A 27,675-nucleotide genomic window follows, 5' to 3' on the forward strand; every position below is an offset into this window, starting at 1 on the left:
GAGAATCTTGATATTCCAGAGCAATTGGAATCTGGAAGATCAGCCTGGTGAAAATGTGGGGGCAGGGCGGTGGTGCACCAGACTAAACGCACATGTTAACACACACACATACACACGAGGGGGGAGACAGAGAGAGAGAGAGAGAGAGAGAGAACCAGTGATGACACCGTGTAGTGGAGATGTAGCCAAAAATAGACAAGGAAGCAGATTGAAAGCAGGTCAGAAAATAGATTAAGAAAATCAGATAAGTAGAAAACTTGGAATGTATAAAAACAAGTTAGGTCAGACAACTCCGTCATATGTAGAGTGAAATATTCCATCCCCTGAATAATGCACCTGCTAATTGACAATGCCCTTGTTATTGATGGTGGTGGGTTGCAAAACTCCCTGTAGTTGTAACTGCAAGAGCTAACTGCTTTGAATTTTGCTTCTGTACTTCCTGGCTTGCTTGCTTGTGCTTACAGAGCTGGAAAAGACTATAAAAGGCAGTTTACCCTGAGGTTGGGGGGGCGATCACTTTCTCTGGAGTACTCTGGCCTACCAGTGTACCAAGACCCATCTTGGTCTCCGTCTCGTTACTGGCTGTAAAAACTGCAACACTGCTCCTTCTGTTCCCCTTGCACCTCTCATGTGGTGCTGGGGCTCCAAACTAGACTATGCTCTTGGCAGGGCAGGTACCTGGTGAGCTCTCTCCAGTCCCACCTCTTTCTCCTTCTTCTCCTTCTTCTCCTTCTTCTTCTCCTCCTTCTCCTTCTCCTTCTCCTTCTCCTTCTCCTTCTCCTTCTCCTTCTCCTTCTCCTTCTCCTTCTCCTCCTTCTCCTTCTCCTTCTCCTTCTCCTTCTCCTTCTTCTTCTTCTCCTCCTTCTCCTCCTCCTCTTCCTCCTCCTCCTCCTCCTCTTCCTCCTCCTCCTCCTCCTTTTTTCTTTTTTCTTTTCCCTTCAGAGCAGAGTTGTTCTTTAAAGACTGCTTGTCAGAGCCAAGCTCTACAATCCCAATCTTCCATTTCTCACAGACCTGGGGACCAGTTCGGCTGCTTAACATAAATGTTTATTGATAGAACAGTCATCAGTCAAAAACTAAAGATGCTGATTCACTGGCTGACCCCAAAGCCTTTGTTTCTCCTTCGTCTTCCTTCCTCTTTCTAGAGAGCAGGCTGCAGTATTTTCCTTTTCTCCTTTCAGCTGTGGCAGTGGGGTTCCCAGCTCTACCTTTCCTCTGCAGGACCTCTGAGGAACCATGCAAGTCTTGGGCCTCTTCAGCCTCCCAGTGAGTGGCCTTACGGTGACGGTGACTCTGCTGGCAGTGTTCCTGGTGCTCCTTAAATGGTGAGTCCAAGGGCCAGCGGGGTCCTGGGGTTTGAAAATGACAGGCCAAGAGCGGAGCAGAGAAGGTTGGGGTGCATGTGTCACTGTGTGCCTGCCATAGTCTCTCTCCTCTTTTATTCCAAGAGCCTTCCATAGGGAGGGTGTCCAGAGCATCCAACCTCGGGCCTCGTGTTACATCCAAAATGGTCCCTAAATGGGCCACTTTGTGAAAAGACAGTCATTTGGGGGTGGGGACTTTGGCAGGTTCAAGAAGGTGATTTCTTGGTTTTTAAAATAGTTATGGGGGTGGGGGGTAGATACCATAATGGTTATGCAAAAAGACTTTCATGCCTGAGGCTCCCAATTCCCAGGTTTAATCCCCCCAAACCCCCATCAGCCAGAGCTAAACAGTGCTCTGGTAAAAAGAAAAAACAAAAACAAATATATATATATATATATATATATATAGTGGATTCTTCTCTCCCTCTCCCTCCCCCCTCTCCTTCTGTGTGTGACTGTACATGCTCATGTCTGTGGTGGATACATGGTAGGTTCGCTTCTTCTTGATTTAATATTGACTGGCAGTACTGTCAACGTCAGGGCATAGAGTTTTTCATGACCATACATGGATGGGACACATCATCCAAGTTCCAGTATCATCACATCGAAAAGACCTCCTCCATCTACCTCACCTCATTTCCTCCTTAACCACCAATGCTTTCCAGACTCTAAGGGTGGCTTTAATTCTGGTTTCAGATTTATTTATTTATTTTTATTCATTTATTGGATAGAGATAGAGAGAAATTGAGAGGGGTAGGGTAGATAGAGAGGGAAGGAGAGACACCTGTAGCCCTGCTTCACTGTTCCTGAAGCTTCTCCCCTGCAGGTTGGAAGCAGGGGGCTTGAACCTGGGTCCTTGTAAATGAAAAGTGTGCTCAACCAGGTGTGCCAACACCCAGCCCCAGCTTCAGTTATTGGGAATAACTGAATGGATGAGGGAATGGATTCTGACGCATGCTAGTCCCACTTTTTTTTTTTTTTTAAGTGAATGAACTGAGAATAACTGCTGTGTGCTGTTCTTGATAATCCAATAGACTCTGAAAAGCTGAGCTCAGTCAAATCCCTGCCCCACACTTCCCAATACAGCATGCTCAGCTTCTGGTTAAACTTTATGGATTCCAAACTCAAGCCAAAACACCTGGAAGTTGGGCAGCTCTGGGCTTTGAAGGGAAAGTGGGGAAAACAAACAAACAAACAACTCAAGTTGGAACTGAATTTCCACTCATGTTTCTGGTGGAAAAGGCCTTGGAACGCATCAGGCAACATGCAAATATGAGTCATTCCTTTGTGGGGGTTTGTGTAACTGGAGATTGATTTCACAGGGTCTGATACCCCAAGGCTTTTTGCTTTTCAGTGAGTTGAAGCATCTTCTGAACTTTTCCTCCTCAATGGAGCATCTCTTGTGTTGAATACAGCTTCATACAAAAATAGAGGTGAATGCTAGACCCCACCCTCACCCCCATTAATCTCTGCTCTGGGTAGTGCAGAACCCAGCACATAGTAGGTGCTTAGTAAACATCCCCACTGCAATGAGCTGTCATTTCTGCACCTTGACACTGAGAAAAAGTCTTTTAAAAAATATTAGTGATTTGATACTGACTTACAAAATAATATGAAAACAGGCGTATAAATCCACACCATTCCCATCACCAGGCTTCTGAATCTTCAGTCTCCCCACTGCAAGACACCACAGGTCCCCTAAGATTGTAGACATGGGCCAGCTATCATCTCTACAGCTATCTGTCTACATTTAAACATAACTGTCCCCTTTTTCTTCCTGATCCAATCTTCTCCTCCTCTCTAAGCCACTCATGACAACATTATTACCTCCATATGTCCCTCTTCTTCCCCATCATACGTGGAGTTCCCCATATGTGGTCCTATGCCTTCTATAGGAACTGGTGCTCCTTTTCAGTGCTGTGTCTCTTACCCAGGACCCAGTGCACAGTAAGGCATGTATCGAACCTGCTGAGCCACCTCCTCGCCCCAAACTCTGCTGTTTCTCACTCCCTCTTAGTCAGTAGCAGTGCTGCTTTCTGGGGTGTGTGATACTAGTAATCATCAGTTAAGAGTCTCTTACACACATCTATTAAGAGTAGGCTGTGCTTCTAATTTTGAAAATTCATGGTTAAATAACACAAAAGATCCAAGGTTTAGAGTACCAAGGGCCCTGGGGGTGGGGGTCGGGGAACTTGTAAGGTTTGTCCTGACTCTTAAGTTCCAAGCCTGGAGTCCTGGGAGTACTAAACTGGAACTAGCAGCTGCGCCTGCTGCCATGTATGGATGTGTTCATTTCTCTTTTGGGAGGTCAGTGGTTTATGGCACAGTTGTTGACACATGGGTGCAGTTTCCCATCTCACTAAGTTAGGTGTCTACCAAACACTCTCAGCCCCAGCTTAGGTCCTTTTCCATCATCATGGAAACAGGTACCAGGACCTCAAATATACCTGGGTTGCTTCCAGGTTTGGGCTATTCCAAAGTGTGCTGCTATGAGCATAGACATACACAGATCTCTCTGGATGGTTTTTTCTCATGGGCTCTTCTAACTTCTCCAGCTCACTGCCAATCTTAACGATTTTGCATATACACCGCACCTCCTTTCCTGAAAGCCCTATTGTGTTTCTAGCTTATAATGACTTGATCTCTATTCTTTTAACTGATGTAAACATTTTTGTACCCTCGCTCATTTTGGAGAGCAGAGGCCATGGCAGAAACAAGAAACACACCTCAATGTTAAATGCAGGTGTCCATTTAGGAAGAAGTAAAAGAAAAAAAGCTCACTTCATGGAAGAAGAGACCTCAGGGGCGGGGCCTGGGGTGTAGCTCAGCAGTAGAGCACCTGCTTCAATGTATGAGGCCGTGGGTTTGATCCTCAGCACCAAACAGTGAATAAATAAATAAAAATGTAAAAAATAGGAAGAAAAGAAAAAGGGCGCTGGGGAGATAGCATATTGGTTCTGCAAAAAGACTCACATGTCCTGAGGCTCTGAAGTCACAGGTTTAATCCCCCCACACCACCATCAGTCAAAGCTAAGCGGTGGTCTGGTTAAAAAAAAAAAAAAGGAGGGAGGGAGGGAGGGAGTGAATAAAGGAAGGAATAGAGGGAAGGGAGGGAGGGAAAGAAGAAAGGAAGAAATGGAGGGAAGGAAAGGAGGGAGGGATGGAGGGAGGGGAAAAACAGCAGCAGTGGGGGTAGATAGCATAATGGTCATGCAAAAAGATTTTCGTGCCTGAGGCTCCTAAGTCCCATGTTCAGTGCCCTGTGCCATCATAAACCAAAGGTGAGCTATGCTCTGGTAAAGAGTGGGGGTATTGAGAATGACAGTGGCTGCAGAGGAGATGAAATAGTAGAATTCAGGACTGCAAGTATGAAGTCCCGAGTTTACTGCCTGCAACTCATAATGCCTGAGTGACTAACGCTCTAGTTCTCTCTCTCTCCCTCTCCCTCTCTTTCACTCAAATGAGCAATATCCTCAAAAGAAGAAATAGGAAGTTAATAAAATACACCTGATTTCCAAAAGAAAGAGACCATTATCAAAAGGCATAATGTGTTTTGACAGTTTCTTCCCAAAACGGCACTTGATGTAATTTTTCCAGTGACAGTCATTTCAACTAAGTGACAGACAGACAGGTGGGCTGAGCAGAAGAAGGGGGCTGGGAGGGGAGCAGGCTGCCCCTGGGGGGTGAGATGTGTGGAGGACACACTGCTGCCTGGGAAGGTGATTATCACATATTATAAGACATCTTAAGGCCTGGCTTTCCATGTAAAATGAAGACTCTGGGCTCAGGCAGTGCACATGCAGTAGAGCACACACATTACCACACACAAGGACCCAGGCTTGAGTTCTTATTCCCTGCCTGCAGGTAGAAAGCTTCCCAAGCAGCGAAGCAGGGCAGCAGCTCCCTCTCTTTCTCTCTCTCTCTTTCTCTCTCTCTCTCTCTCTCTCCCTCCCTCCCTCCCTCCCTCCCTCCCTCCCCCCCTCAATTTCTCTCTGTCTCTATCAAACTAAAAAATACAAATGATATAAAATGAATCTGACTTTAGGGAGAGCTCTGACATACAGGAAGTCAGTTGCACAGTGCTGTGGCCCCTGAGGCAGCACTGCAGAGCATTTCAGCTTCCAGACAGGTCTGGAAATGGATGGCTGGTTCCTGTCATTCTCACCTCTCGCCTCCCCAGCCCCTCAGCTTCTTTGGGTCCCCTCCTCTGCAAAGAAGCAGCTTCAGGAAGCAGGATGAATCTTAAGCTGGGTCTTGTCATGCAGGGTAGAAGCAGTATAGCCAAGGAGAGGAGAACATTCCAGGTCAGGCAGCACATCAGGCAAAATCAGCATCAAGGTTGGTGGCTTTTGAGGAAAGCAAACCATGAGGCGTTCAGAAAATAGCCACACCTTAGAAACGTGTCTGAGAGGCTGTGGACGATACCCAGCGCCCCCATCACCAAGGGCAGGATGCTTGCTTGCCCCCTTTTTTATTAGTGATTTTATGTTGAGTTATAAAATTATAAGATAACGGGTATAATTCCATATCTTTCCTACCGCCAGAGTCCTGTGTCCCCATTCCCTCCACTGGAAACTTCAGTGGTTCTCCTAAGATCACAGAAGGGTTGACTATTACATATATATATATATATATATATATATATATATATATATATATATATATATATATATCTTTTTTCTATGGTCCTGCCTTCTTTCCCTTTCTAAGTCACACCTACAGGCCTTTCTAAGTCTTACTACTTCTGAGTGTCCTTCCTTTTCCCCCCTCTCTTCTCTCTAGGTCCTGAAGGAATTGATTTTCAGAACTCTTTGGTCAGCTTTCCCTAACATTCCTCCTCCTCTGAGGGTACGGACCAAAATTCTTTACAGGGTGCAGAAGGTGGGAGTTCTGACTTCTGTAATTGCTTCTCCACTGGACAGGGATGTTAGCAGGTGGATCCATACCTTCGACCTATTTCTATCTTTTCCTAGTGGGGTAGGGCTCTGGAGAGGTGAGTTTCTGGAACACACTGGTGAGGTCATCTTCCCAGGGAAGTCAGGATGGAGTCATGATAGCGTCTGCAACTTGGTGGCTGATATAAAGCAGAACAAAATGTTTAAGAAGAAAGAATTGCAAAATAGGGATAGAGCAGATGAGAATAGGGATTTTAGGGTGGAAAGAAGCTAGGATGTCTATTTTAGGTATGCTCTTAGGGGCCCAGAACATCAGTAACTTTTTGCTTAAGCTTGATAGTTAACATGGAGGTGGACTGTAAATATTGTCTGGGAAAATGTAATCAGAGTTGAGAACAGGGCTAAAAAACTGGATTAAGGCAGAGAGGATCTCCTAAACTTGAAGAAAATATAATTAACTAAAAAAAAAAAAAAGTACAATTAACTGTTTATCACATAGATCTGACCCAGGACCCATTCTATTCATATTTAACACAGGAGCCTGTGTCACCTCTGAGTCCCCATCAATATGAGCTTAAGGTCCATGGTCACAACTGGGAACATTCTAGGCTGCACTCATTTCAGGACCCGTCTTCCTCGAGTGGCAGAGTAGGCTGACCCAGCCTCCCTTCAGAGAGTGGGGCAGTCCCCACCATTACTATATAGTGGGGGCAAGGCCTTGGAGAGGCCCACAAAAGTTGGTCCCTTTTTTACTTTCTCCTTTTGTGTCCAAGATGCGATTGACTTTGGTTTCCTAACTCAGCTGTAAATGTGGAGATGGGTCCGAGCCTGTCTACAGACACCACTCAGCCTGCAGGCTGTTTCCCCAGTATGCATTTTTCTCCTTTGTTTTCTCTCTTTTCAATAGTCATACACAGTTGTCCTCGCCTTGCCCTCCCATTATTGATTTTCCAGAGTGGGAGGACGAGGAGTGACTGTAAAGTGACATGACTGATTGCACCCACTCACATGTAGACACTGACAGGACCCAGTGACGGTGTCACCTTCACAAGCCGGTTCCCAAAGGCAAGGCTTTTGCTGAGGACTTGCTGCTCTCAGAAAACACAGTCTTGGCCCTTTCTTTCTGGAATGGTCTCTGCAGCCCACATTTTGTTGAACATGGATGGGATGGGTTAACACAGCTTAGCTTTTGGCAAAAGGGGAGGTGAGATGGAGTGTTTATGTTTTCAGTCCAAAACAAAATGTGGAAACCCAAGTTATAGGTCACCTGGTAGAGTGCACAGCCTGAGTTCAAGCTGTAGGGCTGCATGGCAGCACCACAAATAACACTGCTAATAGGACAGAGAAAAACTGAGAAAGGAGGGGAGAGAACAGAGAGATACCTGTGTACTTGACCAGGTATACCATTACCTAGGCCCTATTTATTTATTTTTAATTAATTAATTTTTATTTGATAGAATAGAGAGAAATCGAGAGAAGTAGGGGGAGATAGAGAGAAAGAGAGAGATCTGAAGCACTGCTTCACCATTCATGAAGCTTCCCCCCTGCAGGTGGGGACTTGGGGCTTGAACCTGAATCCTTGAGCATGGTAACATGTGCACTCAACAAGGTGTGCCACCACTCAACCTTTACTTATTTATTTATTTCTAATTATGTGTTATTTCTAATTATGTGTAGAATTGAAATTGAGAGGGGAATGGGAGACACAGAGGGAGAGATAAAGAGAGATGCCTGCAGCACTGCTCCACTGCTCGTGAAGTGTCCTCTGTGCAGGTGGGGACTGGAGGCTTGATCTCGAGTCTTTGTCCATGGTGATGTCAGAGATCTGCCAGGTGCACCTCTGCCTGGCCCTCTTTTTGTTACTTTTAATGAGAGAGAGAACCAGCTCACTACTCTGGTATACATGGCGCCTGGGGTCCACCTTGGAGCCTCACACGTGCAAGCCCTGTGCTCCTCCCTCTGAGCTGCCACCATCCAAAAGGTGTTTTCCAACCTGCCATCTCTTCTCACCTGCTTGCTGGTCTCTGGCACTCACAGGCTCCTCCCCTCCCCACATCCACATGTCTCAGCACCTCTGCCACCTGCTCCCCTCCCCACACACACATAGCTCCCATGGCTCCCCATTCACAGGTAAGCTGGGGGAAGAAGGACTGGGCATCACTCAGTGCTCACCTATGTGCCAGTCCAAAGCCCAGAGCACTCAGCACACTGCTATCAGGCCAAGAGGTACTGGGTCCCTGACTGAGTCGAGCTGGATAAGAAGGGTTCTGAGGGTGCATGATCTCCCAGAATAGTGAGCTGTCCCTTGCAGCCACATGCCTCCTCACAGAGTTCTTGTCACCACACCCCAACGCCCTCTCCCCATGCATTCCATAAACCAAAATGTCACTGAACTGAACTCCCCACCCCTGGTCCCCAGATCACGCGTCTGTGTCCTGATCTCTGGCAGTGCAGAAAGAATGTGAGCAGGGAGGCAACACAACACAGCAAACAAAGCAGGAACGATCAGAGCTCTGCCATTTGGGTCTTCTTTATTTTATTTGATAGGATAGAGAAATTAAGAGGGAAGGGAGATGGAGAGGGAAAGAGACACTTCCCTCTTAATAGTGCAGCACTGCTTCAACACTCAAAAAGCTTCCCACTTGCAAGTGGGGACCGGGGACTCAAACCTGGGTCCTTGTACACTGTGATATGTACGGTCTACCACGTGTGTCACTGTCTGGCTCTTAGACACTGCTCTACTATTAATCTGTGTGTTGACTAATTAATTTATTCATTTTAGATAGAAACATACACACAGAGGCACTGCTTGGGGGAGAGTGAAAGCAACCACAGAACCAGAGCTTCTGTCAATGCAGTGGGGGGCAGGGCTTGAAGCTAGGTCACTCACACAGCAAAGCAACACACTATCCAAGTGAGCTATTTTGCCGGCCCTGCTCTACCATTTATAACACCCCGATTTTGCCGGTCTTTCTTGTCATTCTGTAGTGTCCAAGGTAAACCCGGGACCTCTATACCTCTCCAGAACTACCTCCTGGCCTAGGGGATGTTCTGGCACTAGTATCTTCCTAAGTAAAGCCCATTTTCTGTCTTATCTTCCCTGAGGGCCCTCAGTCACACAACTCCCCCTAGTACCCAGGGCTGAAGCTCATAGACAACCAAATGCCATATGGCCAGACTAGAATGCTCCCCATGCGCTTTTGTGATGCTGATTGCTTAAGTTCTTGAAGTCATCTGCCAGGCCCTGGACCAAATGGGGTTTCCTGTCCCTATTCTTGTCCCAGGTTGTGGGGGAGGACACAGTGTGACAGAAAAGGGGAACTCTCTCTTAGTTTCATGAAGACGGAATCCCCAATCCGAATGGCAAATATTCTTCTCAGTGCCTGCAAGGCTCTATGCGAAAAGACTGGGTCTTAGGGCCCAAGGATGGCACACCAGATTGAGCACATGTTACAAGCTCAAGGATCTGTGTTCAAGTCCCCACTTCCCACTCACATGGAGGAAGTATCATAAGTGGCGAAGCAGGTCTGCAGGTATCTCTCTGCCTCTCTCCCTCATTATCTCCCCTTCCTTCTTGATTCCTTTGTCTATATCTACTAAGTAAATACATAAATAAACAAAATATAAAGAAAAAAAGGACTTAGTCTGATTTCCCTGCTGAATACAAGCACCAGTACCCCCAGCTGTGCTGTGCAGGGACCCCAAAGTCCTCCTCCAGCGGAAATGAATCACACAGGCCTCTGCTGGATTTGGGGCAGCTTGTTGCACTCGCCAGGATTTGAGGGGAGACCTCAGGATCAGGTCCCCCCTACAAAGATTTGAGAGTCTGGTCACAGTGTTGTTCGGAAGAATCACAGATGCCTCTGTGATCAGGTGTGCAAAGTGAAAACTTTTTATTACAAAGAAGTGAGTCAGAAGCTGTGCAGCAACAGTATGCCGGTGCAGGACAGCGCATGCGACCGATTACAAGAGGACCACGAAGAGAACTGCTCTGCCATGTGCTCTCGTTTCTCTCAGATGCTCAGTTCTGGTCCCACCTGGAGCCAGCTTCTCACTGGTCCGCTGAGATCACCTGCCTTTCCTACTGGGATACTTGCTTTCCAAGTGTGCCTACCTCTCTTTTCTTTTCAAACAAGTATTTTATTTTATTTTATTTACTTATTGATGAGACAGAGAGGAATTGAGAGGAAGGAGAGAGACAGGAGAAAGAGAGACAGAGAGAGAGAGACCTGCAACACTCCTTCACCACTCATGAAGCCCCCCCCCCACCCCCGCAGAAGGGAACCAAGGGGGCTTGAACCCAGATCCTTGTGCACTGTAACATGTGTGCATCCAACCCACTGCCTGGTCCCAGAGAGAGTAAGTGACTTCACCAAGTCCACACAGCTGGTGAGTAGCAGAGTTGACATTCAGATCAAGGTGGTGCTGGGTATTGAACCTGAAAGCACACAGCCTCAGGCACAAGAGACTTTTTGCAGAACCATTATGCTATCCCCCAGCCTGTGGTTATCTTTCTAAAGCTCCTCCCACCATGTAAAGGTGCTTCCATTGTGCTCTCAAAAGCCCTTCCTACCACTTCCCTGGTGCTATCCTTAAGTTCTTCCCCACTCGTGGTAGTGGTGGTGGTGGTGGTGAGGTGATAACCCAAAATAAAGTGGCCATAGATCCCAACAGTCCAGCTAACTGAGATTCCAGCCCTCCTGTCCCTCAGAACTGTCCCTAATGAGTTCACCACTCTGAAAAGGTAAACTGAGGGCAGCAGAGGCCAGTAACTAAGAGCAGAGAGACTCCAGCGCCAGACAAACGTGGTCTGAAAGTCAGCACTGCTACTCAACCAGCTGTGTGGGCTTGGGAAAGTCACCCTCTCTGGGCCTCCATTTCCATCTGCAAAGGGAGAGGGGCCATGACAGTGCCTCCCACAAGGACACAGAGTGGGGCTAAGTGAGTCTTGTGAGGAATATAGCTTCTTCTTCTAGCGTTTGCCCTTCTTCCGTAGCCAGTCAACAGCATCAGGTTGAGCCTGATGTAAAGTTTCGAGACCTCCTTTGAATCTGGAGAGGTGGCAGTCGTTGACTATGTGGGTCATAGTCTGTCTGTAGCCGCAGGGGCAGTTCGGGTCGTCTCTGGCTCCCCAGCGATGGAATATAGCTATAGCAGGACACTCTGTTCTCAACTGTGATTCTGGGATTCAGAGACAGGAGCCCCCCCCCCCCCCGCTTCCTGCTGGAGGTCTGGTTCCACTGTCCATTGGGGTTCACTCTGGTCAGACATCCGTTCTTCACAGCAACATCCTAGAGGGCTCTTTCCAGACTTCATGGAAACAAGTGGATTACCTCCGCATGACTCAGCTGGCTTGGTGCAAATAGACCAGGTTGGGTAAATAGTGACTTCAAGCAGAGGGATTAGAGCCCTACAAACAACAGGCTCCTTGCCCAATGTTCAGGGCTCCTGCCTCCTGCTTGCCCCCTGCCTGAGGCTGTTGGGCCATTAGGAGAGAGGCCTGGTGGGCTTCTGGAGGAGGCAGCATCACAACCATGCTCAGGACTTGCCCAGAAGAAGGAGAGTACCTGGATTCTGGGGAGACAGGCAGGTTCCAGGGCCTTAGGGTTTAAGGAGGCACACTCTCCCTCAAGGTCCTATAAGAGCAGATTGGGCACTTTCAGGCCCCTGACAGAAAGTGCCACCTTAAGCCTTTTGCACTGGTTACTTCTCTTGCAGGGTCTCCTGACCCTGGAGAACAGCAGAGGCAAACAAAAGTCTAGAAAACAGCAACAAGTAGGCAGAGGTAGGCAGGCTTGCTGGCATCCAGGGCAGGGAGCATTGTGGAGAGAGGCTCAGTTGGTTGGCTTAGAGCACCAAAGGTACAACGTGCTAAACGAAGGGGTAAAGCACACGCCTTGCTGTGCATGAAGCCCTAGAGTCAAGCCCTGGCGCCACATGAGAACACCATGGATGCCACTGGGGAAGCTCCATGGATGGTGGTGCAGTACTGTGGTGTCTCTCCTCTCTAATTAAGGAGGTAAAATATAGACCTTGGGACGACTATTCAGCAGGGTTGATTACCCATTGGCAATATGATTTTTTCCTCAAGCCGCATTAAAAAGTAGATAAAAGTGACATGAAGCTGGCAAAGGATCACTCATTTGAATTTTATTAATTACAAGGGGGAGGAGGAGTAGTGGCAGCCATGGGACATATACTCGATGGAGTGCCACTGCTTTATTCACAATAGCGCAAGAGTGGAAGCCGCCTAGATGCCCATTGACAGATGACTGGCTAAAGAAGTTATGGGATATAGACTCCATGGAATATGACTCTGAGATCACAAAAGGATGATAATGTGTTCTTTGGGACAAAATGGATGGAAGTGGAGGTGGTTTTGTTTAGTGAAATAAGTAAGGAAGTGAAGGCTAGCTACCAGATGATCTCACTCATGTGAAATATAAAGAACTGAAACACATGAACTTGGAAAAAGTGTATATATGGTCAACTCATTTCTATTTCTAAGCATTTGGGAGGACTATGGTGATTATCATTGTCGGGGGGGGGGTTGGGAGCACACAAGTTTGTTGGTGGGAATGGTGTGGAGCTACACCCCATAATCCTGTAGTCTTCTAAATCACTATTAACTTACCAACAAAAAAGAAAAAAGAAAGATAGCAATAGAGTAAAGCAAATACAATAAATTTTAAAAGAGAGAGAGAAGACAGAGCAGTCTTTCAGTATAGGTAAAGGCACAGGTGACTAGAGATGGAATCAGAAACCTCAGGCATGCAAGTCCTGCATTCTACCAGATGAGCTATTTCCATGGCCTCCAGGAGAAACTTGCTGATGCCAGGGACACCTCCAGGACATATGGGAGGGAACCAGGAAGACGTGTCACTCATTCACTGTGGGGACTTAGTGCAGAGGACATTGGAGGGAGCCAGGCGGTAGCACACATGTTATCATGCACAAGGACCCAAGTTCAAGCCTCCACTCTCCATTTGCAGGGGGAAAGCCTCATGGGTGGTGGATGAGGGCTGCAGGTGTCTCTCTTTCTCTCTCCTTATCTTCCCTTCCTCTCTCAATTTCTCTTTGTCCTATCAAATAAAATAGAAAAGGAAAAAGAGGGTGAGGGTGGCTGGGAGTGGTGGATTTGTAGTGCTGTCACTGAGTCCCAGTGAGAACCCTGATGGCAGAAGGGAAGGTCATAGAGGAAAGTTACCTGGAAGAGGCACAGAAGAACAAGGCTGCACAGCAGCTTGGGAGAGGGTGCACTGGGTAAAGTGCTGGGCCTCAGTCCTGTCAAATGAAGAGAAGAGAAGAGAAGAGAAGAGAAGAGAAGAGAAGAGAAGAGAAGAGAAGAGAAGAGATGGGAAGGGAACAAAAGAGGTGACAAAAGGAGAGGAGAGGAGAGGAGAGGAGAGGAGAGGAGAGAAGAGAAGGGAGGAGAAGAGAAGAGAGGAGAATAGAAGAGTGAAGAAAAGAGAAGAGAACAGAAGAGAAGAGAAGAGGGAAAAGAGGAAAGGAAAGAAGTTAGTCCTGCACGGAAACAACATGTAGGACCACTCGCCATTTTTTTTCGGGTTCAGCCAATATATTCTGCAAGTTGGACAGAAACTCTCCACCCACTACAGGCCAAAGACTGGGGGGCTTGAACCTAAGTCCTTGTGTATCAGAACATGTGTTCTATCGAGTTACCCCCCCACACTCAGCCCCCAAATTAACTACTTTCAAAGTGGAAAAGTTATTTTCTCCAAGACCACCTTGTGACTTTATTTTAATTGCAGTATTTTCTTGAAAAGACTTGTCTGCTCATGAAGACATAGCTTCATAGCTTACTGGGTAGGGCAGCTGCCTTGCCATGAATAGGGCTCAGGTTCAAATCCCTGGCACCACACAGGAGTGCCACAGTCCTGGGAGAAGCTCTGGTGCTATAGCTTCTCTCTCTCTCTCTCCTCTCTCTCTCTCTCTCCTTCTCTCTCTCTCTCTGTCTCTGTCTCTCTATACACACACACACACACACACACACACACACACGTTGACTCTTGAGTGGTCAAACTGCATGTGCAAGAGCCCAGTAACACATGCATACACAAACCCCTCAGACAAATTACGTGTTGTCTGTTTATGTGTTTGAACCCCAAAGCCAGACTCTTGGGGGTCTGAGGCAGTGGACCAGAGTCTCTCTGGCCTCTCTCTAGCCCTGAAGCTGCACCTCCTAATTCTTTCCAAACAGGAAGCCTTAACAGTTTCAGTTCCCCTCCCCATTGACTCCAACTTCTCCTTTTCAGAACATAAAGCCCTGTCAAAAGGAAAAAAAAAAAAAAAGCCAGTTCTACATTACCTTATGACTGACTGCATGTTCCTCTCCCCCAGAAGCCACATGGGAGCCCCACCCCAGGGTCTGTGCATGTGAAAGAGGACATGGAGGATGTGAGGAGGGCTCTTGAGGGGGCGACAGTGTTCTGAGTCTCTGGGATGGCCCTACTGGCAAAATAGCTCACTTGAATAATGCACTGCTTTGCTTATGCAAAACTTTGAGCCTGGGGCCCACCACATTGAAGGAAGCTTTTTTTTTTTTTTGCCTCCAGGGTTATCTACCCGCACTATGAATCCACTGCTCCTGTGGCCAGTTTTCCCCTTTTGTTGCCCTTGTTGTTTATTGTTGTTCTTGTTATTATATTGTTGTTATTGCTGTCGTTGTTGCTGGATAGGAAGGAGAGAAATCAAGAGAGGAGAGAAAGACAGAGAGGAAGAGAGAAAGATAAGACACCTGAAGACCTGCTTCGCCGCTTGTGAAGCAACCCCCCCACACACACACAGGTGGGGAGCCGGGGGGGCTAGAACCAAGATCCTTAATGCAGGTCCTTGTGCTTTGCACCATGTGTGCTTAACTCGCTGTGCTACCGCCTACCCCCTGAAGGAAGCTTTGATGTGGCGGTCTCTTTCACTCTGTCTCTTTAAAACATTTCAGATAGTTGAGTAACTTGTTTCTTCTGTTTTAGAAAAAGAGATATATGTATGTAAGAGAGAGAGGGACAGAGAACCAGAGCACCACTCTTGACTGTGGGGGCCTCAAACATGCAAGTCCTACACTCTACCTGACGTGTCTCTTCCCCACTGCTGGCTTCTTTTCTTTCCTTTTCCTTTTCTCTTCTTTCCCTTTCCTTTCCTTTCTTTCTTCTTCTTTCTCTTTTCCTTTCTTTCTTTCTTTCTTTCTTTCTTTCTTTCTTTCTTTCTTTCTTCCTTTCTTTCTTTCTCTCCCCACCAAGATTATCACTGAGGCTTCATGCCTGCACAAGAATCCACCACTCCCTGCAGCCATTTATCTTACTCACCTCCTTTCTTTTATTTTAGTAGGAGAGAGAGAAATTGAGAGGGGAAGGAGAGAAAGAGATGCTTGAGAATATCAAGGAACTTATGTATGTTTGGGGGGGGGGATAAGGGTGTTGGAGTTATTCTTGGGAAGAGGCCTTATATTTAAGAAAAGCCTGCTGAGTCTCGTTTTTTCTGTTACAATGAGATCAAACTCAGGGCCTGGTGCCTCCATGCAAGTGCTCCATCACTGAGCCATCTCCCCAACCCCCACAGATTCAAAAGTAAAAAAGAATGTTGTCTGTCAATGTTTCTTTTAAGTATTATGCTAGAGTCCCAGCCATTAAAAAAAAAAAAAGGAAAGCAATATAAAAGAACTAGAAAAAGAACCAACTGATAAGATTCACAGAGAGGACAATTGTCAACATAAGAAAGTCTACTGTAAACCAGGAGAACTAATAAGAAAGTACAGAAAGATGACTGGTTACAAGATGGGCTTAAAAAAAACAAATTCTGAGACTGAGTGGTGGCACACCCAGTCGAGTACACTCATTACCACGTGCAAGGACCTGGGTTAGAGCTCCTGGGCCCCACCTGCAGGAGGGAAGTGTCACACACAGTGGAACAGTGCTGCAGGTGTCCCTCTCTCTCCCTCTTGACTTCTCTCTCTTCCTATAAGAAAAAAAGAGGGAGTGGGGCAAAAAAACCACTGGGAACAGGGGAGTCATGCAGACACTGAACCCCAGTGATAATTCTAGTGGTAAAAACCAGCTAACCAAACAAATAAAGCAGATGGTGTTCTCACACAGAAGTAGCACCAATAGCCAGTATCTGTAAATAATGGATACTCTTTCATTCATAAAATTGCAAAGTATTAATGAATGATAGTAAACGAAAGTTCATGGAGAGATGTAACATACTCAGAGGTGAGGAGATATAATGTTAAATAGTGAAAGACCTCTCTGAATTAAGTATAAATTGAATGCGATTCTAATAGAACCCTAACAGGATTTTTTCACCAAACTCGACTAGCTAATTTCAAAATTAGTATGAGAGAGTAAGGCAGGCAAAATTATTGTGGCATTCTAGTAACTGTAATAGTGAGATATTGGCATTAGCTAGATAAATGGATCAAAACAGACCCAAGATACTATGCAAGAGGCAGCTTGCAAATCAGTGGGGAGAGAGGGACTGGATGACAAGTGAATGCCTCTTGGCCAGCCCTTTGATGGAGTGAACTCGGGAAAGGATTATTTTACATTATAGTCCCATTGCTTTACCTGTTTTGTTGAACCACCTCCCACTGCCTTCTGATAGGCTTTGTTTTGTTCTGTCCTGGTGCCTGAGATCAAAACCCAGGGCCTCAAGCCCTCAAGGCACATACTCCATCAGGGAGCTATTCCCCAAACTCTCCCCAACCACCCTTAATTGACTTGAATTCTAGAAGACTGGCGAGGAGGGATGTCAGATTCTTACTCCAGGAAAGTTTATTACTAAACCAACAGAGGGGAATTCTGGTTTGCTGTCCATATATTAGGGAAAATTTTCATTGACACAAGAGTGAATAGAGATAAGGTAACTCCCAGCCTCAAGGGCAAGGTCCTGAGGGCATGGGTGGGTCACAGGAGAGAGGACTGAACTGTGACAAGGACACTAAACCAGAGAAGAACTGCTAAAATGGGAAGTGAGAGGTCCCTGGAAACCAGCATTTCCAAGGAACCCTTGATGTAAGGCTTGGTTACAACAATTTATTTGTTTATTTATTTATTTATTCCCTTTTGTTGCCCTTGCTGTTTTAATTGTTGTAATAATTATTGTTGTTATTGATGTTGTCGTTGTTGGATAGGACAGAGTGAAATGGAGAGATGAAGGGAAGACAGAGAGGGAGAGAGAAAGATAGACACCTGAAGACCTGCTTCACTGCTTGTGAAGTGACTCCCCTGCAGGTGGGGAGCTGGGGGCTCGAACCAGGATCCTTATGCCAGTCCTTGTGCTTTGTGCCATGTTGGCTTAACCCACTGTGCTACCGCCCGACTCCTGGTTACAGCAATTTCTATACTCAGAGTTTCTCCAGCTGTGCTTGGGGGAGATGGAATTTCAAGGAAACCAGAAAGACTGTAGTTAGTTGTTTTCTAAATGAAAACTGCAGAATTCATCTGTACACTTTTGCTCCCAGACCAAATGTGTGTTGGGAGCCAGTCCCCTATCCAGGATTGTCACTGTTCCAATGGTACCTTTGTGTCTTACTGTCACTCTGGGAATCAAACCTAGGATCTCACTTTTGTTTTCTGTAGCTGAACCACTTTCCCAACCTAATTTTTATGATGAGAGAGAGAGATAGTAGAAAGATGGAGAGAGAGAGAGAGAGAGAGAGAGAGAGAGAGAGAGAGAATGCTCCAACATTCACTGAGTTCTTTGGTTTGTGCCTGTTGCTCCAGGGATTAAACCCAGGGCTTCACAGGTGCAAACCAGGAGATCTCTACCCTCTGAGCCACCTCCCTGGACCCCCAACTAGTTCTTTAACTTCCTGATATAGCACAGTTCTGCCATCTGGAGAAACAGTGTGGGAATGGGAAGGGAGGAAGAAAGAAATTCGAACTTGAGAAATACTCACAAAATTGGAGAAAAGATGACAACGAATGCACTGTCTCTAGCAGTGCAAGAGATACAGACACTGCTGCAGGGGAGAGAGCTTGATGGTAAAATGTAGCATGTGCCACGTGGAAAGACCACAACCATATACGGCAAAGCGTGGATCCAGTCATTGTCTCATTCTTCTTCTCCTTCTTCTTCTCCTTCTCCTTCTCCTTCTCCTTCTCCTTCTCCTTCTCCTTCTCCTTCTCCTTCTCCTTCTCCTTCTCCTTCTCCTTCTCCTTCTTCTTCTTCTTCTTCTTCTTCTTCTTCTTCTTCTTCTTCTTCTAGCATTTGCCCTTCTTCCATAGCCAGTTAATGGCTTTGAAAGTGACTGGGATCCATGTGGATTCAGTCGGCTAGGAAGGATCGTCAGTTTCCCCAATGAATGGGTACTCACGGGATGCACCACAGGAAGGTCGATCCAATGCATCCCATTGTCTCCTAATATCAATGAAAAAGCAAGCCTTGAAAGAAAGAATGGAAAAAAGACATCAAGGTACTTTGATATGCCTACCTAACTAGAAGATAGTTCATAAGAATTTTTGACGAAATCTATATATACAGTGTCAGTCAGGCTAACGGAAAACTTTCTGGAAGGCTTGGGCATTGTGTTTGAAACTATGACTCACAGATTTCCAGTCTGGGATCACTTTGTGTCTAAATTTTGCACACTGTGTATAAAGTGCTCAGGAAGAGTGAGGTACAGTGTTGGTCACTGCTTTGATGTGACTTCAATCTGAGAAAATAGAAATTTGAGTAAATTTTGCACACTGTGTATAAAGTGCTCAGGAAGAGGGAGGTACAGTGTTGGTCACTGCTTTGATGTGACTTCAATCCGAGAAAATAGAAATTTGTGGGCCAGCATAATATCTCACTTGGGTAGCACACTGCTTTGCCAAAGGCACAGCCTGGGTTTGAGCCTGGTCACCAGTTGAAGGGAGCTTCAGAGCTGTGGCCCCTTTAATACATATTCTTTCTCTCCCTCTTTTTCTGTCATACTGCCTCTATCTAAAAAATAAAACATAAGACTAAAACAGGGTGGTTTAACAAACATTTTTAAAACCTGAAAATCTCCTAAAATATTGTATTGAACACAAGGCGATTTCAGTCGGTTTTAATCTTTCCAGAAGAGGAATACTTTGCAGCCTAAAATAATATTGCCAAGGAGTTGAGGATTGGGGGACCTTTTATTTTTTTGTTAGAATAAAAAAGAGACATAGAAATAGAAAAATACAGAGAATATTATCTCAAACATATATAAGTGTGTCAGGGTGGGGGATGACAGTATGAAAATAGGCCTAATTTTATCTATTTAAATTTATTTTGGATGGAGACAGAAGCTGAGATAGAGAGGGAGAGGGGGAAGGAGAGAGAGAGAGAGAGAGATAGCGAGCAGCATTGAATTACTACTCTTGAAGCCTCCCCACTGCAGGTAGGGGCTAGGGGGGTTGGCGTGGGTCCTTGGACAGTATATTGTGTGAGCTCAACTAGATGTGTCACCACCTAGCCTAGCCTATTTTTTTTGCCCAATTTTTTCAAAATTTACTTATGAGAGAGATAAAGTAAGAGAGAGAAAGAGGGAGGGAGGGTGAGAGAAAAAAAACAAAACAAAACAGAGCACACCTCTGGCAATGTGATGCTGGAATCGAACCAGGGACCTTGTCCTTGCAAGTCCTATGCTCTGTTCACTGCACAACCTTCCCAGCGACTAGGCCAGCTGTCTGCCCTGCCTTTTAGAATTTGTCTTCTGGAAAGCTAGTGAACACTATCTCCCGCTCCTCTGTCTCCTGCTTCTGATGTGTCCACAGCCTTTTGTGGAATGGCTGGCCACACACATCAGTTACGGCCAGGTTCATCTCAAGTGTAGTTTACCCATGACAAAGGGGGTTTTTTCTCCAGAGACTCCTTGGTTCCCTCTCTTCCTGGACCATCAGACTTAGAGCCCAGAAAAGGCACTGTCTGCCCAAAAGGGTCATTCACCATTTTAAAAGCATCATCGGGCTCAGAAATTTCTCAAAGCTGCTCCTCACACAGCAATTCTCTGACAGAGGCTCGTGGTTATTTATGGCTGAGTGGTTCTGGCTGCTTCTAGAAGCGTCCCAGAGAGAAACCAGTTCCTCCAAGGCTTCAGTGAGAAAAAAAATCAAGGGGGGGGGGGGCAGTCAGCCGCCATATACTGCTTTCTTCTCTTTGCCCCAAACATCAAGTAGCTGGTACATATCTTTAATTCATGTTTCACCAAAATATACTCCCAGTTCCTCCCCCCACCCCCATTTCTCACAAGAGACTACTCAGACTGAACAGTGAGAAAAGCATCTCTGCTGAAACCACCAAGAGGTCTTTGTTGGCAGGAAAATGAAATGTCAGGAGAATCTCTAGGCTTTCAGAATTGATTCTGCGACCTGGGAGGCAGCCCAATACCAGAGCATAGGACTTATAAGCGCGAGGTCCCGAGTTCAGTTCCTAGCAACGCATGCACCAAGGTGATGCCCCGATTCTCTCTCCTTTTGTAAATCTATTCACAGGGAGATGGGTCAGTCATCAGGAATCTTATCTGAGTTTAGAAGTAGGCCACATGCTTGTATTGACTCTGGAATGGTCAGGAGGAGATGCGCCACCACCCCTTCGGGATTCATATCCTGTAGCAAAAACAAAGAACAACCAAAAAAAAAGAAAAAAAAACCTCTCTCCTGTTTTAGCTGTGAAAGCAAGACCAGAGGACCTTCTCTGAGGTTATTCCCTGTCCCTTTACCTCTCATCTGCCAACTTACCTTTCCTGCCTGTAAACCATGACAAATGCCACACTCCTACCTTTGGAGTTAATTCACATCAAAAGCAAGCTGTCCCACATGTCGCCATCTGGTGGCCAGGTGACACTGACATGCCCCCTGCTTTATGGAACAGCACCCAACACCACCACCCCATACTTTAGAGAGGACACTGGCCTTAATGTCATGACTTGAGATTAAAAGAGACTTTCATTATTTTTTTGGTGACAATTTTTAAGTAGTATGGAAATTAAAAAAAAAATCCCATGGGTCAGAAGGTGGAGCAGTGAGTTGGACACACATATTACAAAGCACAAGTATAGGCACAAGGATCCTAGTTCAAGCCCCGGCTCCCCATCTGCAGGGGGGTCGCTTCACAAGCGGTGAAGTAGGACTGTAGGTACCTATATTTCTCTCCCTCTCTCTGTCATTCCTCCTCTCTCAATTTCTCTCTGTCCTATCCAATAAAACAAACAAACAAAATGGCCACCAGGAGCATTTGGATTTGTAGTGCTGGCATTGAGCTCCAGTGATAACCCTGGAGGCATAAATAAATAAATAAATAAATTTCCACTAATTGCCTCAAACTCACCTGTGGGAATCTCTGGTGTTTCTGTCACTTAGGGTTGCAAACAGAAGTCACAAACTGGGCTTCCAGCATTGGGAATGGATTGCCTGGTGTGTTCTGGAAGCCAGTGGTCTCAGGACAAGGTTTTGGCAGGATGATTTCACTTGTGTGTGTGTGTTGTCAGAAATTGATGTGTATAGAAGACCTTCACTCCCAGATCAATTGTTTTCTCATTCTTTTTATTTCAGACATGATGAGAGAGACAGATGGACAAAGAGAGAGGGAGGGAGTCAAGCTGTGATGTACCTTGCTGAACATACATTCTACCATACGCAGGAACTTGGGTCTGAGCCCCCAGTATCTGCCTAAGGCGTGGAGGGCAGCTTCACAAGCGGTAAAGCCGTGCTGCAGGTCTCTCTCTCTCTCTCTCTCCTCCTTCACCGTCTTCCCCTCCCCCTCAATTTCTCTCTGTCCTATAAAATAAAACAGAAAAAAGAAAAAGGAAATAAATGAGTACTGGGAGCAGTGGATTCGTAGTGTTGGCATCGTGCCCCAGAAATAACCTTGGTGGCAATAAAAAGTAAAAACAGAGGCTTAGGCAGTGGCGCAGCAGGCTAAGCATACATGGCATGAAGCACAAGGACCAGCATAAGGACCCCCACCTGTGGGGGGAGGGGCCTCTTCACAAATGATGAAGCAGGTCTGCAGGTGTCTATCTTTCTCTCCCCTTTTCTTTCTTCCCTTCCTCTCTCGATTTCTTTGTCCTATCTAACAACCACAGCAATAACCACAACAAAATGGGAAAAAATGACCTCCAGGAGCAGTGGATTTGTAGTGCAGGCACCAAGCCCCAGAGATAACCCTGGAGAGAGAAAAAAAAAAGTAAAAATAAATAAAAATAAAAGAGAAAGGACAAGGCCCCCTGCCCAGAGAGAGACAGAGAGACAGAGAGAGAGAGTCCACACCATCACTCCACCCTCTGTAGAGCTTCCCTCAGTGCTATGGTGCCTTCATGTGGTATCCAGGTTCCCACCCTACTGGGCGAGTTATCTCCTGATCCCTCAGTTTACCTTTGATAAGGACAGAGGGTGACAAAGTCATCTCATATACCAGATGGTTTGTGGGAAATGAAAAACTAAAAGCCAGCAAATTGGCAAAACTTAATGAACTCTTAGCCCTGGTGAAAATATATTGATTTCCAGAACAGAAGGAGCAGAGGGTGAGGGGAAGGGTAGCTGGGCCTTCTTGACAGTGGGGTGACATGTGGATACTCTGATGGTGGCTGCAGTGAGACTTAAAGACATATAGAAGTAGGAATATTATAGTATCATGAACAAATAGTAAGTCAAAGAATAATTCAAAATAATTCAAAGGGGGCCATGGATTCTGGGTTAAGAGTCCAGTGAGGCAGACAGACAGCAGGACAGGATGTCTAGGACCAGAAACAATGAAACTAGGTGCAGAGGAGGAAGTAGGGCAGAGACAAACAAGATCCCCTTTGCTGTCTTTCCCATAAATCTAGGGACTACTTTGTCTTGGGGACAGATGGCAGTAGGTGACCAACTCCCAGTGGAAGCTTTATCCTCAGGCCCAGCCTGCACAGTGGAGCTGGTGGTGGTGTCCAGAACATTCTCTCTGGACACCCTGGGCTTGGAAATGTCTGAATCCTGTGCCGAGACACATGAACGACCCTTCGGTAGCGTTCCATAATTAGGCCATGGGCTTGCATGCTAATTAGCATGTGTAATTAGGCACAGCCTTCTTGTTCTTGTCCTTTAATTAGATGATCAAGACATCTAATTACAAAATTAAGATGTAATTACGTGGCCCAAGATCTCCAGATTTCTTTCTACCCATTACAGATTATATTCAGCAAATAATTCACAAAAAAAAAAAAAGAAAAGAAAAGAAAAAAAAGATGGAGAGATGAACTTCATGACCAGATCAGAGTGTGTCTAAGGAAGCCTCAAGTGATGGGAGGGTAGAGGGGGGTGTCTGGCTTTCCATTTAAAGGAAAAGGGTTGATTTTTTAGAGGAACTTTCTACTCTGTACTTTCAATCTTTGGGACCCACTAATGAGGAAAGACGCTGTGACCAGGCCTTGTAATTTGCATGTGACTTTTGGCTGTGTTTTAATTACACTTGAACATGGACTTAAGTGGGGGTGTCCTGGGAATTCCCATCAGCCCTTAAAGCAACCAGATGCTAGAACCATGCCCTGAGGGCAAGGGTGTGTGTGTGGGGGGGGGGAGGGGTCCCACCTTCCCTTCTGCCCTGGTTCAGTGCTCTCTTGTGGCTACATTATTCAGTTATTGAAATGTATTAATCTTTATGAAGATGGGGGAGAGAGAGTGGAGCACTTCTCAGCTCTGCCATGTGACATTCCCTGGGATTGAACCTGGGGCCTCCGGCATGCAAGACCTGTGCTCTGCCACTGAGCTATCTCCCAGTTAGCACACTTGTGATCATTCAAAACACAGGCCCAGTTCTCAGAGCTGCACAAAGCAACAATCAATTCAAATCATTCTTTGCCAGAATATGTGAGCATGTGGTAAAAATGTTCATTAATTTAATTTATTTTACTTGATATGACAGAGAGAAATTGATAAAGGCAGAGAAGAGAGATAAGGACCTAAAGCTGTTCTTCAGCACTCCTGAAGCTTCCCCCCCTACAGGTGGGGACTCAGGGCTTGAACCCAGATCCTTGCACATGGTAATATGTGCATTCAACTGGTTGTGCCACCACTTAGACCCTGAAGGTTTATTTTACTAATTTCATATGCAAGGGAGATGGAGTGGGGGTGGGGAAGAAGAGGCCAGAACACCACCAAATGGGTGCCTGCGGCACTGGGGATAGAACTGGGAACCCTGGACAGGAAAGTTCCAGCTGAGCTATTTTTCTTGCTGCATGAATGTCCTCATCCTACAGGGGGCAGGAAGGTCAGAGAATGACTTTCCATCTTGGGAATGCTGAGGAGCACTGCTGAGAGCAGTGGAAGTCAGGTTTCAGGGACCCTCATGGAAGTCAGGTTTCAGGGACCCAAACCGAGACCCAGTGGCTCTCCACAGGATGTGAAACATCCTATGGGAACCTGTCCTTTTTATTCTGCACACCCTGAACTTTTGACCTACACGGCTGGTGGATTCGGCATTCTGGCCATTTGTGGGGTTTTTTGAAGCCTGCCCTGACTCTGACTCTGACTGTGTGAGCCTTCTGTCCCCAGACACTGTGGAAAGGCCCTGCCCACTCCAGTGTTTTGGCAGCCAGGCCGCATGGCGCAAACAGCCGCCTTCTGGGAAAAGTGGCTCAGAGGTCTTTGGTACTGCATCTCCTGATTTCTTGGTTAAGAAAATCTGCTGCCTGGGCTGGGAAAGAGCATTAAAGAGGTTGTAAGCAGTTTGGTAATAAGGTCTGGGCTCCACACTTTGCTCTGGAAGCCCCCTGCGCCCTCTTTTGCATTTTCTCATACTGGGCCATGGAATGTGATGAGGGACAGATTATGTGCAGGGCTCCTTTTGGACCAAGAATATAAACAGTGGAAAAGAGATTGCTCAGTGGGTAGAGTGCAGAACTTGGGGTGGGAGAGGTGTGGGGGGGTAAAAGCTCAGAGTGGCACTGACCAGGAATGTGGTCATCTTCCCCTAACATTTCCCCCCTCCAGGGGTATGCACCAAAATTCTTTCTAGGGTGCAGCTCTCCCTAGTAAGGTGAGTTCTGGAGAGTTGAAGTTCTGGGACATATTGTTCAGGTCATCTGCCTAAGGAGTTCAGGATGGAATCATAGTAGCATCTGCAACTTGGTGACTGAAAGGAAGTAAGATATAAAGCAGACCAAAATGCTTAATAAACAGGGATTAAAGGGTAGGAATAGAGCCAATAAAAACAGGGAATGTAGGGTGGAAAGACACTCGGATGTCTACTTCAGGTATATTCCTAGAATTTCAGGACTTTAGTAATCTTTGTTTGAACTTGATAACTTACATGGAGGTGGACTAGAAATTATAGACAATTCTATAAGGATGGTGTCAGAGTGGAGAATAGAACTTGAAAGCTAGGTTAGGGCAGAAAGTAGCTTCCAAACTTGAAAAAATATATAAATACAATGAACTATTTACCCCATCATTCTGACCCAGGGCCCATGCATATTCATATTTAACACAGGAGCCTATACAACCTCCGAGTCCCTGTCAGTCTGAGCTCACAGTTCATGGTCACAGTTGGGAACATTCTAAGCTGCACTCATTTCAGGGTCAGTCTTCCTCGAGTGGCAGGATAGGATGCCCCAGCCTCCCTTCAGAGAGTGGGACAGTCTACCATTGCTACTTTATAGTGAGGGTAAGGTCCTGGAGAGACCCACAAAAGAGTCCGTTAATGAGGACATTCCCGTGGAAGTGACCAGTGATGACAACAGAAGGATCCTGTGGGTCTAATGCGTGTTTGAGAATGGATGGTTGACACCCCCCCCCCCCCGGAAGCTCATCTACGTCTACCAGACTCCCCTTGGCATGTCAGCCTTGTGGTCTAGCAAGATGTGGCCAGAGTACGTGGGAGAACTCCAACCTTCCTATCAGCCTCGCTGCATCACCCCACCCCTCCTCCTTCTGGTGGGCTTCGCCTTCCTTATATTTCTATTTCCCCGTTCCTGCATACCTTCCATACCATCCATACCTTCTCATTGCCTTGCTCTTGTTTCCCTTATAAAGAGATATTGGTCTCATTGGCCAGCTTGGCCACTTCCCCTGCACAGCTACCCCTTTATAAACTTGGAACTGCGTCAATAAAATGTCCCGTTCTTCGCCACGGTACCCTAAGGAGGTTTGTGTATCGTTCACTGCCATGGTACGCTGGAAGGGTAAGCCATGGTACCCTTAGTGAACTCATTCCTGCCTCTGCTAGCCCGAGGATCCCCCCCGACACACACCCGTCTGTCTCCTGGTGGCCAACTGGCCAGACGTAGAAGTGGGAACCTGGCTGGCTCATTCCCCCCGAGGACCCTAACAGGATCCCTTAGTGATCTAGGCCCATAGTATCTACAGGGGGATCCAAGGATTCCCTGATTAGGACCCCAGGTGATGAGGTGGCCTGGTATTGTCCAAAGTGGTCGTCACCAAGTGAGCCATTCTCTTGCTTTTTTCCAGTTTGTATAGTCTTTGTCAGGCAAGCTTAGACTTTCTCCCGGTTGCTAATGCTTTGAATGTCATTTGTTATATTCAAGTCAGCATCAGATTTACGGAGTCCGGCCTTGAGTTAGGAAGGACACAGACCTAGATTTAGTGGGGTCTAAGGTAACCTCAAGTCTTTTGCATTTCTGTGTTTGATAATTGTAATAAAGATTATCTTAGAGACAACAATTTTCCTTTATTTGATATATATTTTGGCAGAACATCCCTTGACCAGTCGTGTAGAGTGTTACTTCTAAAGATTGGCAAGTGGTGACAATAATCTTCATGGCCTGCTAGGAGAGATGAAAAGATGGAAGAGTGAATCTTAATTTCTTTTGTATAGGTAGTTGAATGGGTGATGGGAAGTAAGAGTAGGGGAGGAAAATGTCTAGGCCTAAGTAACCAATACTTGATTGAAGAAAGTTTGGTGCCTTCTTTAGGCCACTCTTCTAGGTTGCCGAGCTTATTAAATCCAACCACAGAGCACTATTAAGCACTTACTTTAAGGGAGAGAATTGCTCCTCATTTACGGAGGTATGAACTCATGTACAAAGGACCATAAGCCCAGGCCTATATCTAGGATCCGTTATTTTGATGGGAAATGTGGGAGCCTAGGTGGATTGGGTAGTGTCCCTTGTGTTAAGAAAGATCTCACGGGGCAAAAGAAATTGGGAGGTTGGCACCTCAGGATTGACATCTCTGGAATCAGTCTGCAGCACAGAGGCAGTAGCAGCATTACCTGGCATGGTAGCACAGGGAGCACTGATTTAGTTGAGGCCAACAGAGGCAGTGTAATGGGGCAAGGGGTCAGGAGCGGGGCCCTAACAGGAAGTGCAGTCAGCGTTGCAAGCTGTCACCTTTTGCTTCTCTCCCCCAGGTATTCGACATCTGCATTCTCAAGGCTGGAGAAGCTGGGCATCAGACACCCCAAGCCTTTTCCATTTATTGGGAACTTGACATTTTTCCACCAGGTAAAACCTTTCT

The 27,675-nt window shown here is 46.2% G+C and overlaps 1 protein-coding gene across 1 annotated transcript in view; it reads left to right on the forward strand.

Moving 5' to 3' along the window:
• Positions 1 to 945: 945 nt before the first annotated feature.
• Positions 946 to 27,675, forward strand: part of TBXAS1 (thromboxane A synthase 1) — a 126,291-nt gene continuing 99,561 nt past the window's right edge. The window contains exons 1-2 of the mRNA XM_060196684.1: positions 946 to 1,325; positions 27,569 to 27,662. Of these exons, the coding sequence (XP_060052667.1) occupies positions 1,237 to 1,325; positions 27,569 to 27,662 (183 nt within the window). The 5' untranslated portion in view covers positions 946 to 1,236. The remainder of the gene's footprint in view (positions 1,326 to 27,568; positions 27,663 to 27,675) is intronic.

This window comes from Erinaceus europaeus, chromosome 8, assembly GCF_950295315.1.
Source record: "Erinaceus europaeus chromosome 8, mEriEur2.1, whole genome shotgun sequence".
Classification (NCBI taxonomy): domain Eukaryota; kingdom Metazoa; phylum Chordata; class Mammalia; order Eulipotyphla; family Erinaceidae; genus Erinaceus; species Erinaceus europaeus.